The sequence below is a fragment of the Schistocerca americana genome, chromosome 5, assembly GCF_021461395.2.
Source record: "Schistocerca americana isolate TAMUIC-IGC-003095 chromosome 5, iqSchAmer2.1, whole genome shotgun sequence".
NCBI classification, from domain to species: Eukaryota; Metazoa; Arthropoda; class Insecta; order Orthoptera; family Acrididae; genus Schistocerca; species Schistocerca americana.
In genome coordinates, this window is record NC_060123.1 from 155644216 (window position 1) to 155662076 (window position 17861).

Sequence of the window (17861 nt, forward strand, 5' to 3'; positions counted from 1 at the left end):
GAATAATTTGGTCAGGCACTACTACCATTTGAAGTAAGCAAATACTGTGTGACAAATGTAAAAGATGCTGTAAGTAAATGCACAGGAAGCTGCACAAAAAGATGGTGGAGAAAGTAACTTTATACACTGAAACTATCAGTTTCCAATTTATCTCACTTCTGAAAAGTGTCAACATTTTCACAAATGATAATATTGGGACTTTAATAATTAGACAGATTGAAAGACAAAGCAAATGTACAAATTAACTTTATTTCAATACTTCATTACATGAACTCAACCTGAAACTTTACGAGGAGCTGGTTTTCCACCTTCACGGAAACCATTCCTGGAAAATAAGACAGAAGTATATAATCACAGCCAGCAATCAATAATTTTTTTAAATAGCATTTACATAGAAAACTTTGGAAGTGCTAGTTAGGTAATATACCTGAATCTCCTCCGCACAATTTTCAATGTGCGCATCCTGCCAGTGCCAGTAGTCTTCCTGCGTTTAGCTTTCACACTCCAGTTATCTATAAACAATGTCAAGTAATATATGTTTTAGTAGGGTTAAAATTGAATAAAACATTTTCAAAAGAGGTTAAAGAAAGCACTATGGGTAGTCTTTAGAATTTAGTTCAACAGAAATTTACCCAAAAATTACAGTAACGAAATTCACAGATTCGTATGTTATAATTCTATTAGATTAAAATAATGCACAGTAAGAAAATAGTACATAACTACAAAGATACTGGACTAGTTATGTTTTTGATTTCAAGGCAGCTGACTGAACAGTAAAAACTGAAGAGACTTACAGAAACTTTGGTAAAATCTTTGCATTTCCAAAACCAAGCATACAAAGCACCTGAAAGCTAATGATCAATGTGTATCATCAGTTCTGAATGATTGCAGACTTTCTAGTACACTGACTTAAAAAATCACCCGCAGATGCAAAGAAACAATTCAGGAGACAAACTAGCATATAAGACTTGTGCTCTTAGAGTTTGAAGTAACTAACAACTACAGTATCTTGCAAGAAAAATTACCCTCCACTATTCACAACTAAACCTTGGGCTCTCATACAAGGGAGTAAGGTATGCAGCCATAAAAATTTAAAGCAGTGATATATTAAAAACAATCCTGAAAAAATTTGGATTCACTGACAAGCATACAGCACAAAATTTTAGACTAGTCCAACTACCAAATATCAATGCCAATTAAATCACCAACATTACTGTATTATCAGGAAAACTTAATATGATACATGCAAAAATTAAATGCCTTAGGTACAACAACTTTGACCCACAGAACATGACAGTAACAGCACACACAGCTACTAAATAAAAAGTGCCAAAATTAGATTACAGTAATGTAGAGCATTTACTACAGTTTGTGATTTCTTATCAGTCACAAACGAAAGGTCACTTTTACATTTCAGCTGAAGCACAATTGTTGAAATGTACTGTTGACATGGGGCACTTCTTTCTCTTCTACAATTGGGACTGTTCTCTCCTGCAACCTCCACAGACTATATTCACCTTTAGTCCTCAAATTCCAACATTTTGATGTCCATATTTTCACAATCTGACATGGAGGTCTTCCACATATTCTTAGTCTTCTTAATTGCACACAATTTGTTGTGCGTACTGAGATTATGCCATTCCATCTCCCAAAGCTGAAAAACTGCAGCGAAATAATGATCGCAAGTTATTACAGGGATGCCGATCTCCAAAAGCAGTTTCCATGTAGCTTGTTTGGCCAGGGACTCCTGGATGGCCACTACCAAAGGATGGCGGGGGTAGCACTGGTCAATAGCTTGTGGGCTGCTCGAAGAGTCAGTACAGAGAAGAAACGATTCGCAGGACATGAGCACATGCACTCAAGAGCACGAGAAAATGCTGCCAGCTCTGCAGTGAAAACACTGCAGCCATCTGGCAAGAAGTGCTCTTCAACATGTCCTCCATGAACACAGCAAAGCCAACGTGACCACCAGCCATCAGTGTAAACCACTTCATGGTCTGGTACATGTCAAGAAACAAGAGGAAGTAACAGAAGAGAGTCACAGGGTTAACTGAATCCTTAGGACCATGTGAAAGGTCCAGGCAAAGCTTCTGCTATGTGTACATCCTGGAGGTGTACATGAATGGACCTCGAGTATAGGTGATAAAGGTAAGCACTCCACTCCAGACAGAAGAGATCAAATGCAAACCACAATCTTAAGCCCTGACCTGGCCTCCGATGTGGGAGATGAACTGCCATGGGCGGAAAAAGGAGGCGTTAATTCAGATGCTCAGGAGTACTTTGAAGTGTGCAAAATAACTGGCGAGCAGTTGTGCACGCCTAACCTTCCATGGAGGGACTCCGGCCTCCACGAGGAGGCTCGAGTATAGTGGTCAGCAACTGTGTTTGCGTCGGTAGATTAAACACCACTGATGTTTATGTCAGTGACACTTATCGGGGCCTGGTACCCACAAACCCACCTGATCTTCGTCCAGACTTGGGAAGGTGACATATGGCACCCAATGGTCGAGACATACCTCTCCCCAACATACCAGTTTCAGTCTTTAGAAGCTGGCGAACATGGGCACAGTGCCATTTAAAAGCTATTAGGTGCTCTAGGGAAGGGAGTTGCTTATGTTTCTGTAGGGTTCACCGACATTAAATAATGTCCTCAGCAATTTCCGGCAACCACCAAGGTACTGACTTTCACTGGGAGCACCCTGAAGAGCAAGGGATCGTGTTTCCTGCTACAGAAATGATTGTTCTAGTGATCTGCTGAACTACCACATCGATGGTACCATATGGAGGAGGTTCAACGGTGACAGCAGAGGTGAAAGCTTCCCAGTCTGCCTTGATTAAAGCCCATCTTGGCAGATGTCTGGGGAATGGTGCTGGGGGAAAACAGGAAGATGGGAAAGTGGTCAATATCACAAGTCATCGTGGGTTCTCCAGTGGACAGATGGGAAACGTCCTGGGCTGCACTGGCCGAGTAAGTGCCATGAGCCACACTGAAATGTGTGAGGCCCCAGTATTTAAGAGGCAGGCAGAGGTCAAGCTGAGACAGGAGTTTTGACAGCTCTACCTCAGCCAGTAAGCACAGTGCTAACCCACAAGGGGTTACTGTCATTAAAATCTCCCAAAGTAAGAAAGGTTTAGGGAGCTGTTGAATCAGCGTAGCCAATGCATTCAGGGGTACTGCACCACCTAGAGGAAGATATGACAGTTATTTCCTGTGTCATCCTTATCCTGACAGCCACAGCTTCAAGAGTAGTTTGAAAGGACCCAGGTTAACTGCATACTGAGTTCAGGACAAGCTCCACCTGACACTATTATAGATGCTAAGTTCTTGTAATATCCCTATAGCCACAGAGGACAGGTGTATGCACTGCTGGGAACCAGGTTCCCTGAAGTGCAAGAAAGAAGGTGTAAAGCTTAACAGTTACTGTAGCTCAGCCAGGTGGTGGAAAAACTGCAGCAATTCCACTGGAGGATGAAGTTACCATGTGGTGGGGAAGGCATGAAGCACACAAGGAGGAACATTACACCTCAGGGTCACCTGCTGCCACCAATTGATTATTTATATCCACTCCTATTGCAGATGAGGCAGCAATGAGATTCAGGTCCTCAGGGGACACTGAGATCTTCACCTTATCCACAGGTGCAGAATTGGTAGGAAGTGGTGGTGTTGGGCCACTGGAGGGTCCTTTTCCTTAGCAGCCTTCTTTGCTTGCTTGCCCTCTCACTCCTCTATAGGGGCTCACTGGGAGGACTTCTGTGAAGTAGCTTCAGGCATTGAGGAGCAGCTTTTGACTCCTTTAGCCACTGGCAAGTGTCCACTGTGGCATTAGTGGAGAGCTTGGGAGAGAGGGTCCCAAAGGACCCTTTCCACACGAGAGGAGCCGGTGTAGGCTGTTGCTTCTCCAGCTGGGGAAGAGAGGACCAATGTCCCCTGCATTTGAGGTGGGGGCCTTGCTACCAAATTAGGTACTTTGGGAGCAATGGAAAGATTTTCCCCCTTCCATCAAAGAAAGGGGCAGATATATTCTGGAGGTCCAGAGGACCCACTGTTCATGACACAGGGTGTGATACAACTTGTACTTGTGACCGCAATGGTAATGTAGCTGCAGCATATGTGGATGTCAATCGAATGGGGTGTAATCTGTCCAGGGTCTTGTACTCCACGATTTCCCACTCCTTATGGAATACCATGCAGTCTGGCGAGCTGGGCAAATGCTGCTCTCCACAGTTGATGCAAGTGGGAGGTGGTGCACATGGAGTATCTGGGTGTAGAGGACATCTGCAGTCTCAAGATGTCACACTGGAAGTGCAGCAGGAAGATGTGCCTGAACTTCTAGCACTTCAAGCACTGCACAGGGTGAGGGACGTGTGGTTTAATGTCACAGCAGTAAACCAGGCACCGGTACCAATCCTGTTAGGTCCCCTGTAAATGCATCAGATGAAATAAACACCCCACCATTCTACATTGGCGTGCAGCTCGTTGTCGGACTGCAAGAGGAGGTCATGATGGAAAATAATCCCTTGGACCATGTTGATACTTATGGGGTGTGATGGAAACAAAAATAAGACCCAGCAGGTAACAAGTAATGCCTGGGACTGGGCTGGAGATGCTGTCTGAATCAACAATGCACCACTTCTCATCTTTGACAGTGCTGTCACTTCCCCAAACTTATCCTCAAGATGTTCAACAACAATTGAGGTTTCATAGGTAGAAAGTAGTCCCCGTCCATTCTGCTACAGACTAAATACCGAGGCTAATATGGCTCTTCTTTCTGTAGCCCTACATTCCTCTCATGGTGTAGCAAACAATTTAAGAGTCATATCTGTCAGCATTGTACTCAATCTTTCCCTTCTTAGAGACTGCTGGCACCATACAGTCACCAGCAAGAGATGACTGTCCACTTCATTGCGGGGCATCCACCCTGATGCCAACCACTCCGATCAGGGGCTCTCCCCACGCACACCACAGCAAAGACCACCTGGCATGATGGCCGTTGTCTGGAGTCCTGATGCCCCAGGAAGACAGGCATCTACTACTCTTTGGCATATGTGAGGAGTTTACAGCTCACCACCACAACGAACTGGCTGTTGTGCTGGGTATTGAATGCAGAGGAATCCAATATTGTCATGGGGCAAAAGAGGACAGGAGACAACAGAAGATGACATACTCCAGAAAGTGTCCTCACCCAAATAGTTGAATTACAGGTGGAGATGCAAAGCCAAGACAAGAGGTTCAGGAGATTGAATCTAAGGGCACTATGGATAACTCATGCACCATGTAAGGTGCCCTTCCTCATATGGCTCGCACTTCTGTAGAATTTGGAAAGTGGCAGTTCAAACCATAAAATGGGACCTTAACTTACAGGATCAAAAAGTGTGAGACTCCTTTTAGTCACCTCTTATGACAGGCAGGGATACCTCAGGCCTATTCTAACCCCAGGAGCCACAGTGGGAGGGGGTGACACCTGCTGTATGTAATACCTAGGATCATCAGCAACACTGCATATAAAAAAAGTTGATCGCCTGGGGACCAACCCTTCTCAGGCTAACAAACTATTACTGTTTCTTCGTCTGTCAAAGCAGAATCATCCATACCACAATAATCTAATTTAGATAAAATCTACTTGCCAACTGGCAGCAGAACACACACAAAGTGAGATTATAATTAGGTAAGCTTTTGGAGCCACTGCCCAATCTCAATCATCCCATGCCTACTGCAACTGTACAAGATGCCTTTACCTCAGCAAGGGAACATGGACTGGGAAGGAAGAGGAGTGAACGGAAAGGACCAGAGAGGGCTACAAAAAGGGGTCCATTTCAGGATAGTCACCCAGAACCGTGGGTCAGTGAAGACTTACTGCATGTCAAAATTGACTGTTTTTGTTACACCACAATAATATGTACCAGTTTTAAGTAACATGTCATACTTTACTATTTCCATGGCCTTGGCAATTTTTTCTCTCATTTCTTGTTTAATACACTTTTGGAAGTTCACACCATATTACCAAAGTCATAAAAACTTCCTTTCTGTTATTCAATGCAATATATTAAATGTTCAGATCTATCCACCAAGTGTAGCCATTAATGTAAAACAGTTTTCTACAGAAGGTTTTGCTTGCTGTACAAAGGATATTTAGATACAGAGGCTCATGAATGGAGGAATAAATCTTATTCCAGTGAATATTAAAAAGGCACAATTTAAAACAATAGTTTTTAATTTGCATATCGCAAAGCAGTATTTAACAGCAAGCTTCACAACAGTGAGGAGCCCATAGCCAGCAACTACCCTACTGCGGAACTTTTTTGCTTACGTGCCAGCCAATTAAGGGCATCCAGAATAAGTTTTTCAATGGCAGAATAGAATTTTGGGAAAATAGTCTCCCATTTAGAATTGTGTCTAAAACACTGATATGTACATGGAAGTATTTTCATTTTTTTAATTGCAGCACATTATATGTTTTGCTCCTTGTTCATGAGACACTAAACATGCCTGATAGCCCGTCTTGCCAGAGATAAGATTGAGCACAAGATAGTTAACTTTTCTGTTGGCTACCTTGAAAGAGTTGACAGATTTTTAACAATTTATACAGTTTTCTTTGTGAGTAAGTCCATATCTGGTGAAGTCATGGAGTTTTCATACCTTCCACATGCAAAGAATTACTGTGAAGGTATTTAAAAAGTGTGCATTAACGCAAGATAGTAAAGGGTACTTTGAATTTGTCGTATCGTCTACATCAATATTTGACATCTGCATAGTGCCTAGCCTCTACACTGGTATATGTACACTGATGCTGTCATACCTTAAAGAACTATCTGGAATCTAACAATACAACAAAAATGCTGGGGTTACAAAATTTGAAATACTGTAGCAGATGTTATGGTTTACAATTAAAAGCAGGACCATAGGTACTTTGTTATGTTGTGCAATGAACCTCCCTAGACTACCCTCAAGATCTGACCAACAACACTGCAATAGGATCTGCTGTTTATGTAGCACAGGTAAAAATTAAAAATACTATTGAAACTGTTGTTGAAAATAAAAATATGGGCTTGTCCACAGCTTTCATGTGAGACCAAATATCTCTGAATAGTGTTTTAACAGCTACAAGTGTATACACTGGCAAGGTGATTCACAAGGCAATATTTTCCAAGAATTGCAGATGCAAGGATAAAATGAAAAACATGGTGAGTGTAGTAACTATCATCATCATGTGCATCAATGATTAGGAGAATCTTAGCAACCCTCTGTTTGCAGATGCTATGATTTACTGTCTTGTAAAGCCATCAGATGATCAAAACCAACTGCAAAAAGATTTTGCCAAGATATCAGTATAGCACAAAGTGGCAACTGACTAAACGATTAGAGTGCAAAGACATCCATACGAGCACTAACATAGTGTATACGCGGACAAGAAAAAAATTTCCCGGTTAAAATTACACTTTCTCCCGGGTGAAAATACACATTTTCCATGTTACGTGACAGTATACTTTTCCTCTGAACTGTAAAACTTCTCAATCCTTTGAATGGTTACGTTTTATACACCGGCATAGAACTTCCCGGACCTTTAGAAGACCAAACACAGTATCTATATAACGTTTTGGAAACTTCTTTGATGTGAAGCAACATGTACACTGCGTAATTTCGTATTACGAAAGTGTAAATTTAAATTCCACCAAACGCCGCATGTTACTTTCCGAAGCATTGATACTAAGACTGCAATGTGCTTTTGTAGCTAGTCACAGCTTGTCACGTGATCTTGCCAGCTGATGACAGTGGATCTACTAGCATAGGATACGTGATGTAGTCAGCCAATAGCAATATCATTGTTAAGTAACACGTACACACAAACACAAATAGGAAAAGTTGGTGGTTTTAATTGACTTACACAGCGTTACTACAAGCAAAGCAAAGCTTTCACATATGATTTTTTTGCGCATGTGTTACACTTTAATGTGTCAGTAAAATTTTTAATGAAGATGTCTGATCTGAGCTCTAAATTTTTCTAAATGTACGTCCTCTAAAGACTATTTTTAAATGAGTCAAACGCTCTGTGATTTGAGAAATTCATCGTACATTCTCGCACATAATTCTTCTTGCATAAAAGGAAATTTACTTTGAAATTAACACTTTTCAAACAACCATTCGCAATATTTTCCCGTGACCTGTTAGAAATAGGTTCGTTTCGGTAGTTGCCAGAGAGCGCCAGAAACAGGCATCACTGCGCTTGCGCACCTACGATGATGCAGGAAGCCTGTATGTTCGTAGGTATAAAACATTAAAAAATCTTAAACTATGTCATAAAAGAAACAAGACATCAGAGGATACTCCAAGAACATCAGAATTTTGTGAACCATACTAAAATGCGTAATTCGGCTTAAAGTGCACATTCGTATGTCCAGATTCGGATGTAAATTTTCTTGAGTACCGGTACTGTATTATCTCATGTTTGGTTCTTTATTATGGCATAATGCCATACGTGCTAGAAGATGAAAACATGCACTTTTGAAATGCAGCAAACAGTTGAAACTAGCCCATAGTATGGTATTAAAAGCTTCGTTTTAGATAAATTGACTGCCCCAGCGGAAAAGATTGATAAAAGCCAAATTTCCTTAGCAAATCGACAAAAATAACTTCATTGCTCTGCAAGGCAATTAATGCTCGACTGTCAGAAAGGTGGTGATGAAACCTGAAACTAATACCTTCCGTAATTATGCGAACATATTTTAATTCATTTGATAATTCCCGGCCATAGATATCCGTTTTGCTTTCATTTAATGTGAGAGCAATAAATGAAGAGGAAACAGCAAAATCACTAAATGTAAACATGGGTCACGTGGAGACTCCCCACTACAACTCAACTTCTCTGTCGATCAGCCCCAGATCTCCAACATTTCCAAACCGGGGCAATATTAGATAGTGGCACCTAACCACACGTCTGTAGCCAGATGCAGGAGAAGGTACTACTCATACGCGACTCAACTGCACACGCACAAGAGCCTGCCCGCAACTGCTCAAATACAGTAAACAGTTGTGACGTCACTCTCATCGGAGGCAATTTGTTGTTAGGAAGCATTGCATAGTCTTCCCAAAGCCTTTGTCTTACTTTGCAGTCGTGAACGCTTGCATGAGCACTATGTTTTATTATTGTATATGGCATATTTCCTTTGAGACTAAAGTTTTATTTTGTTTTTCTTGTCTCGTTCACATTTTGTTGCTTCAGTATTATTCTGCAGTAGCGGGATACAGTAATATCCTTTGTTAGAGTATTGGTTCTTACACATCAAAATCACAAAAATTTAACTGAAAACTAAAACAATGAAAAATTCCCGGAATTCCGAAAAATTTCCGGGTTTTTCCCAGATCTCCCAGGTCGTATACACCCTGACTAAATATTTGATACACAATACTCTCATAAAACCCAACTAAATACTTAGAGATTACAATTACAAATTGGAACAGTCACAGACAATGCTGTGGGGAAAGCAAACCATAGGCTGTGATTTATTGGCAGAAAACACATCTGCTAAAGATACTGCCTACACTGCTCTTTTCCATCCTCTTCTGGAGCATTGCTATGCATTGTGGGACCCACATCAGATAGGATTTACAAAGTACATCGAAAAAGTTCAAAGAAGGGCAGCTAATTTTATATTATTGTGAAGGAAGTGTGAATGGCAATAATTAAAACACTTTTTCACTGCGGCAGGACCTTATCATGAAACGTCAATCACCAACTTTCTACTCTGTTTTGAAAACAAAATGATAAAAGAAATCACAGCTCACACAGAAATATTAAAGTATTAGTTTTTCCCTATGCACTCTTCATGAGAAGAACAGTAGGTAAAAGTAGTAATGATGCAGATCCAAAATATTAACAGTACTTGACAATGGGTCAATATTGCTTTGCAACATTATACCTAGATATTTAGTCGACATGTCTCTCAAGCAGCACACTAATGCATTCTTAAGTTATGGGTTTGCTTTTCCCATTCACCCACATTAACTCACATTTCCTAAATTTAGATCTAGCTGCCATTCAACACAGGCTACAAATTTCATTTGTCATCATATAATCTTACAGTCACTCAACAATGACACCTTCCCATCCACCACAGCATCAACAGTAAATGAAGGCACTGCTGCTTACCCTGACCACTGAATCATCTACCACCCATCTGCTTTGACCCATAACATCACAAATATGGCGGAAAACGACCATACACCACAACTCCAATATGGCGCCTATGACGTCATTACGTAAAAATGATAAAACACGATAATAAATCGAAAAACCAACACACACACACACACACACACACACACACACACACACACACACACAAAAAACCACAAACAAAAAAACAACCAAAAGAAAGACCCAACACACCCCCAACCAAATCTCCACAAAATATAATACCAATAAACACAAACCAAACACAAAATAAAAAATCTCAATCACACACTACAACCCCACAAAAACTGCAACAAAATAGATCCTCCACAACTAAATCACAAACACTCCCCCCCCCCCCCCCACAAACAGTACCAACTACTAAACCACCCCCCTCCAATCTGCAGCCACCCACCCACCCAAACCACCATAACCAACCACCTTCAGCCTGTGCATCTTACTAACAGCCCTTCAAAAACCCGGAAAAATCCCTCAGGGACGCTCTTCTGCCAACAGTACTCATCTAAATGAGACTGAAGGTTGGAAGAGTGCCTCTTCCCCCTCCCAAGAACTGACTTAATGGCCCCCCCCCACATCCCCTCTATAGTATTCGTATAAGCCCCCCGTCTCAATATTTAAACTCTAAACTACGGTTAACAACTAAATAATTTTACCCCCTATCACCCAAGCCCCTATAAGAAAAAGCATCAAACTGCAGTGGAACCCGGTTCTTTAAACTTCTCAATTAACCCCACTAATTCCACGTTAGACCGCTCCTCCACAACCCTGAAAACACATTCTGAACACCTACCCCCCCCCCCCCCAAAGAGACCAACCACAGACTTACCCCTGCCATACTTTTCCTGAACTGCAACTCATCCACCTCCACAACCCCAGACCCACCCAGCTTATCCCTGTACTTAAACTCTGAACATACTTCACGAAAAAACCAAAATTGGTCAAGCATGTTACTCACTCATGCCAGTCTCATGCATGCAAAAACTTTAAAAGGATCTATAAAAGTAGTACGTCAACAACACAATCTCACGCATGCCCAACCTAGACTTCTTGAACCAGGAACCGCAACATGTGGAGCGCCACAGGTTATCCCTACGGCACCACCACATACAACCGCCACTGGTACGAGACGCCGGAACTTTTGCCACTCATTTCCTTCCGACAGACAGCACACTTTACCTCCTCCACAATCTACCCAAAAAGCTGTAGAAATTTGATCAGCTCCAACTAAGTCGCACCCATCATAGCATGGAGTCTCACACTATTTTATCGGTCATGTCCATACCTAACAAGACCAACAAATTTTTACTCACATTAACATGTGACGTACAGCGAACAGCACTACAGGAACTTTCACACAAAACCACTAAATCATTAACTCACTGAAACCAATTCCGCTCTAAACACGGCCAAAACCTGAACCAGCCACTATAATCATTAAGACCAAACTGAACCCATTACACCACAGAACACCAAACCCCTAAACACACCACCAGAGGGCGCCATGAACCGCAACACAATGACACCTACAAACAGCACACTCACAAACTCCACGCCATCAAGACATCACACCACAACAGCCCTATGTCACGGATCAAAGCCGACAGGTGGCATCAGACGCTTTGGCCGACCACATTTATGTATATTTAAAATATCAGACCAACGACACTTCCCTGGGGCACCCCTGACACTACCCTTGTATCTAATGAACACTCGCCAAGGACAACATACTGGGTTCTGTTACTAAAGAAGTCCAAGCCACTAATGTCTGGGAACCTATACTGTATGCTTGCACCTTCTGAAACTGTCAGCAGTGTGGCATCAAGTCAAATGCTTTATGGAAGCCTAGGCATCTGGAATCTGCCCGCTGTCTTTCATCTATGGGTTGTACGATCTCTTTGAGACAATAACAGGCAGAGTTTTGCCTGAATAATGTTTCCAAAAAAGTGCTGATTTGTGGACAAAAGCTTCACCATCTCAAAGAAATTTATATCGAACTGAGAATATGTTCAAGGATTCTACAGCAAATTGATGGTGTGTAATTTTGCAGCTGCATTCTTTTATCTTTCTTATACATAGGAATCACTTGCACTTTTTTCCATTCAGATGGGACTGTGCTAGATGTATAATTCTGTAGGAACGGTTTCTTGAAGTCTCGCCAATACAAGAGGATTAAATTCATTATATAGGCCTACTCGAAAGAGCCTCAATGCAAGTACAACACTATCCTAGATTAAATTGAACATTCATTTGGTGCATTCTCACAGTTGTTATACAAATTCCGTTACCTCTTCCTGTATTTCGTATGTTTTGTTGCTTGTTTGACAATGACCTAAGTCTAAACTAGCCTACAACAAACAATTTTACAGTCCATCACAATTTTCTTTAAAGAGAAATCTGTCTTTCGTGAATACACAACACTGATAATGTCCTTTACCTACTGAAGCTACTTGTTAAGACTTCATCAGTACCAATATTTGCTAACAAATCTTGGTTAGTAAGACAAACGAGTCAATTTAACATCTGGGGCATCCTACTACGGATAGTATATTAGACAACATATGATTAATATTTCAAAATAAACTTACAACTCCTGAGTTTCCGGCTTGGATATCCACACTGAGCACATTTAGACTTCTGAATGTGGTATGACGATCGACCACATCGTCTGCAAAGCGTATGAGTCTTGTTACGCCTTTTACCAAAACTGGATGTTCCCTTCGTCTGCAAACAAAATACGAATTAAGATTCCATAACAACTTACAACAGTTTACGCTGGTGAAAAAGTCAAATCAGCATCAACAAAGAATCATGCAAGCTATCAGACAAATAATTAGCAATTAGTAGTGTTCTCGGTTCAAACACAATCTATGAGTAAAATACAGGTGAACATCCCCGTTAGAGCAGTTTTCTACAAACTCCCACCATTTGGCGACCACGCGTACAACCATGTGCAATTGGATTTCACTTATTTTCAATCCATGACAGTAGCGGTACTCCAAGAACTTAAATACAGACATTGATACCAAAAGTAGTATTTGCAGTAAACTTAATTATCAAAATTACGATTAACAACACAGTTTTACTCACCATGCTTACATATGCCTCACTCAAACGGAAGAACTAGCCACCACCGAAAGAAAACGGAAATGACAAGTCAAAGTATACTATGCAACAAACCCAAAGAGTTTTAATAACAAGAAATGAAGTATGAAGATCTATGGCACAGTCTAGCATAACAGTCGCAACACTTCACCTCGATTTTGTTGCCTACTGCACCAGCAGCGTGCCAAGAAACGAGTAAATTGAACTGTTGAGATCGGCATGAACGTGAAACCGAATAGTATTTGTGAATTTTGGTTTGTACAATGGCTTTTTACAAATGGGAGCGTAGCGGAGCGCAATAGACTGCAGCAACAAGAAGAAGAGGATAACACACATGTCTTTTTTTAGGTTTCCTGAGCCGTATATACCATCATAGTACTAAACTGTATCGTCAGGGTCCGCTTGCAAACTACATATATATTAATTATTAATGTTTCGTTTTAGGAGCAGTAAATGACTAGTGAATAGCAGACGAGAATATCTTACGAAAAAAGACACTGTTCACCTTTGAGTTTTGTCCACTACACGCGAACAGTTCATGAATATAGACGACCTAATAAACTCGTGTCGAATGCACTTAACCACATTGTTTGACATTCCAAATAAGCCACCTCAACTGACGATGAAGAGGAAATTGCCACAATGGTTCGACTATCCCTCTAAAGCTGTAAAACACTCCTACGGCACAGAAGCAGCCAGATCAACTCAATATATATCAGTGCCAGATTCATCTGAATCGTCAACACCGATCTCCTTTGACGATCACGTGGTACAATTAAATGCAGTTATTCGTGTCTAGAAAAACTATGTGGTTTATCAGAATGTGCAGATCGCTAGACTTCGTCCAAAACTGTTATCGGGCAAGGGAAGTGCCTATCATTTTAAGTACAGACAGCAACAGAAACTGTATCAGAAGGTTCAAGTAGAGGAGGACAATCAAATTTTGAAGACTATAGGATCCCGATATTTAAAAAAAGATGCCCCAGACTTATTGCTAAACCAGATTAGCCTGCCATCTGCAAGATGGAAAGACGAAACTAAGCTGTTTCCTCTAAATTTATTGTATTACAGCACTCAGGCATACAGGTTTTGCCAGAATGTTTTATGTTTCCATCAATGTGTACATTACAGAGGTATGTGGAAGGCATATAAATAGAATGTGGGATAAGTGACAATATGTTCCAGCTTTTAGAGCAGAAGGTTCAGCATTTCTCTGATACTGGTAAAATAGTGCATGTGTCATTGGATGAAAAGTCTCTAATGGAAAATTTAACATTTGATAGCACTTCTGACTGTGTTATTGGTTCTGAGGACTTGGGGTTTACACCCACAGTATATATTCTCCCACTATTTGGCAGTTGCTTGTCCCACTTAGAATAATACAAAGACGAAGGTTGTACTTGTACCGAGCGAGGTGGCGCAGTGGTTAGCACACTGGACTCGCATTCGGGAGGACGACGGTTCAATCCCGCGTCCGCCCATCCTGATTTAGGTTTTCTGTGATTTCCCTAAATCTCTCCAGGTGAATGCCGGGATGGTTTCTTTGAAAGGGCACAGCCGACTTCCTTCCCTAATCCCATGAGACCGATGACCTCGCTGTCTGGTCTCCTCCCCCAAAACAACCCAACCCCAACGTTGTACTTGTGGCAACAGGCGACAATGACTGAAACACAGTAGGCCTATGGAACGACAAGTGGGGCGTTGACCCGTTTTGCGTGTGTTTCTAATGTGTGAATCTATGTGTTTATATTCTGTTGATATCAAGGTGGTAAGCTGAAGTCCTAGCCAAAATTACGTGATTCTTCACGAATGTGTTGTAACTTCCACTGGATTAATGATTTTTATCCGTACTTGCGCATATTTTAGAATCATTTTTAGAAACACGTATGTCTTTCTGCTATTATGCAAACTCTTGGACGCAAAAACATAATTTAAATATTGCGTAAATCACGTAGTAAAGGAATGAAAACAAACATTGTGCATATAGCGCATCTTGAGTTCTACTTTCCCGCCGTTGGGAGCGCTAGTATCGCTCCAGCTATCAAACGGTAGCAACTTTTACAGCGGTGAGTGTCACAACTGTTATGTTAGACTGTCAACTATGGAAACTTTCTAATTGAACTGAGACGACAAATGAAGAAAGTTGTAATTTATGTCCAATCTCTGTTTCCGATCTCAGTGATTGGGACGAACCGGAAATTACAAGAATGTGCCCCAAAGATGATCCTACATACTAATATAGTTTCATTTAAATATAACGTATGTATGTGAATATGTTGCCAACATGTGCAGTATGAAGTCCAATTCACACAGGCCCTCAATGGACAATCACGACACATCAACCTTTCTCGGGAAGAAAATTTTAACAGTGTAGTTGTCTGCTAATATTGGAAGTCAATGCCAATTCACACTAGTCGTCACGTGACGCCGTGTCAAATTACTCCACAACACATTTCAAATGGCAGCATTGTGGAGATGGGCTAAACTGCGACCTTCCGATATCAGTCATTTCTGTGACTGCTACTTTTTGGTAACTGCGATTTGCCGCTTTCAAGAATCGTAGTTAACGGATTCATAACTTGTATCCCTCCGATATTTATACGACTTCTGGCATTTTTGCTACTCCTGCGATTTACGCAATCTCTGTGACTTACGCGATTTCTGTGATTAATGCCACTTCTACACTTCATGTGATTATCACCATAGATGTTACACTGCCATTAGTCGCAAGTAAGAAGTGAACTGCGTCAATGCAACGTAGAAATATATTGTCGACTCTAAAGGCTATTATTTGTGAGGGTCTAATGTAACGTTTCAGTAAAAAAGTTACCTCAAATGGTGTTATTAATATTTCCAACAATTCTTCCTCAGTTGTTACATGATATGCGAAAGATATGCTTGCCCACAGACAAAATTTCATCTTACCAAAACAATCAGTCTTAAGTATGTTTTACCTGTGTTATTTCTTTGGCTTTAGATTAAATTAATGGAACAATTATGAAAATATTAATAGTATGATGTTGAGAATCATAACACAAATTATCACACCTTATTATAGGAGCTCATGTTTAAAATACGGACTCTTAACCTCGTTGTTACCTTCACAAGTATATGAACCACATTATCAATCACTCGATGTAGCGATAATTCAAAAATATCAGTGACAGCAGAACTGGAAAAGTAGCCACAGGATCTTTACACCATCTCTGTTAGCAGTAAGGCTAGTTTCTAAGTTTGTGAATGAATGTAGGGGCAAGCTGTGAAAACTCACGCCACTCAAGTGCTTTCATTACCAGAAGTATTAGCAGTTGTATAATGTGAATTATATTGCTAGTAATTGGTAGCAATATAAAAGTTTAATAATCCTCATGATTTTCGAGATGCAGTTCCCATTTCGATTACTGGTTGCTCTATGTATCCACCCACATCAAGAAGAGATAATCAAGAAGATTCAAAATGAATCTTGAAGAATTCACATCGTAAAAGAGCTATAATTGATAACATAAGTATGCAACATGAGTATTGGTACAGTGTGTCATTGAAGTCATTATGCGAGTTGAAATGGATGATCAATAAATGTAAGCTATACTGTGAGAAAATTCCGTTCTCACCTTTCATCCAATACCCCAAAATTTTCTGCCATGTATTTAATAATAAAGAGTTGCTAGAGTATGATACTGATTTTCCTATCCCTCCCACAATGAATGCTGGTTGAGATGACAGACTGAACTGTCGTGTAGCCCAAGGTATAGGTTATGTTGGGAAATTGTGTGTTTTATGATTGATGATGAGCAAGTGAAAACAGTGGAAAACACTGTTCTTACAGTTGCAAGTTGACATTGTGAATAGTACTAATACAATTTTTTTTAAATTCAGATAAAAGTTTAACTTTGTATTGTACTGTCGGAAAAAATATCCATCTTGTGAATATAGCTGCTAAAGATGTGGCAAAAGTTACATAGTGGACACCAGATTGCATTTTTAGTAGTTTATGCACGATATATATGTGTAATACGCATCAAAACACATATCAGAGACTTATCTATCATGTGTTTTTGAAATTACCATGCACTTTTAGCTTTTAAACTCGAGAATTTGTTCATATTTGTCACGAAAATTCCAGGATACGCTTTAGGTCTGTCTATTAGCACAACCTTTATTTGGCCTTCATATTCCTTGGCGGCATCAATTCTCAACTGAGTATAAAATTTTTCACAGAGCAAAGTAGCTTGTTGGTTCATTTCTACGGCCATAAGCATGTAATCTATCCATATCGTGAGAAACAAGGTTCTCAGGACGAAGTACAGACGTATGACGGATCGCATACGACATCTAATGTTAACTGCCCTTTTTAGTTGCTACTTGCTACTTCTAGCTGCTATTTGTCACGGAAATTGCAGTTAAGACTCGATAACGTGTCACAAAAAACAGTAGTATGAACTTAGGCCGTCAGATGGCACACAGTCTTGAATGTTAACTGCGCTTTTTAGTTGCTACTCGCGATTTCTACTTGCGATTTGTCACTGAAATCGCAGCTAGACAAGAGGTTCAGAGGAATAAATACGAAAT

The 17861-nt window shown here is 40.6% G+C and overlaps 1 protein-coding gene across 1 annotated transcript; it reads right to left on the reverse strand.

Annotated features, from left to right (window-relative positions):
- Positions 1–230: 230 nt before the first annotated feature.
- LOC124616706 (60S ribosomal protein L37) lies at positions 231–13409 on the reverse strand. The gene is made up of 4 exons (XM_047145050.1): positions 13278–13409; positions 12776–12911; positions 428–512; positions 231–325 (listed from the first exon to the last, which is right to left on the reverse strand). Exons 1-4 carry the CDS (start codon positions 13278–13280, stop codon positions 274–276), a joined length of 276 nt encoding a protein of 91 aa, XP_047001006.1. The 5' UTR covers positions 13281–13409; the 3' UTR covers positions 231–273.
- Between the last annotated feature and the right edge of the window lie 4452 nt (positions 13410–17861).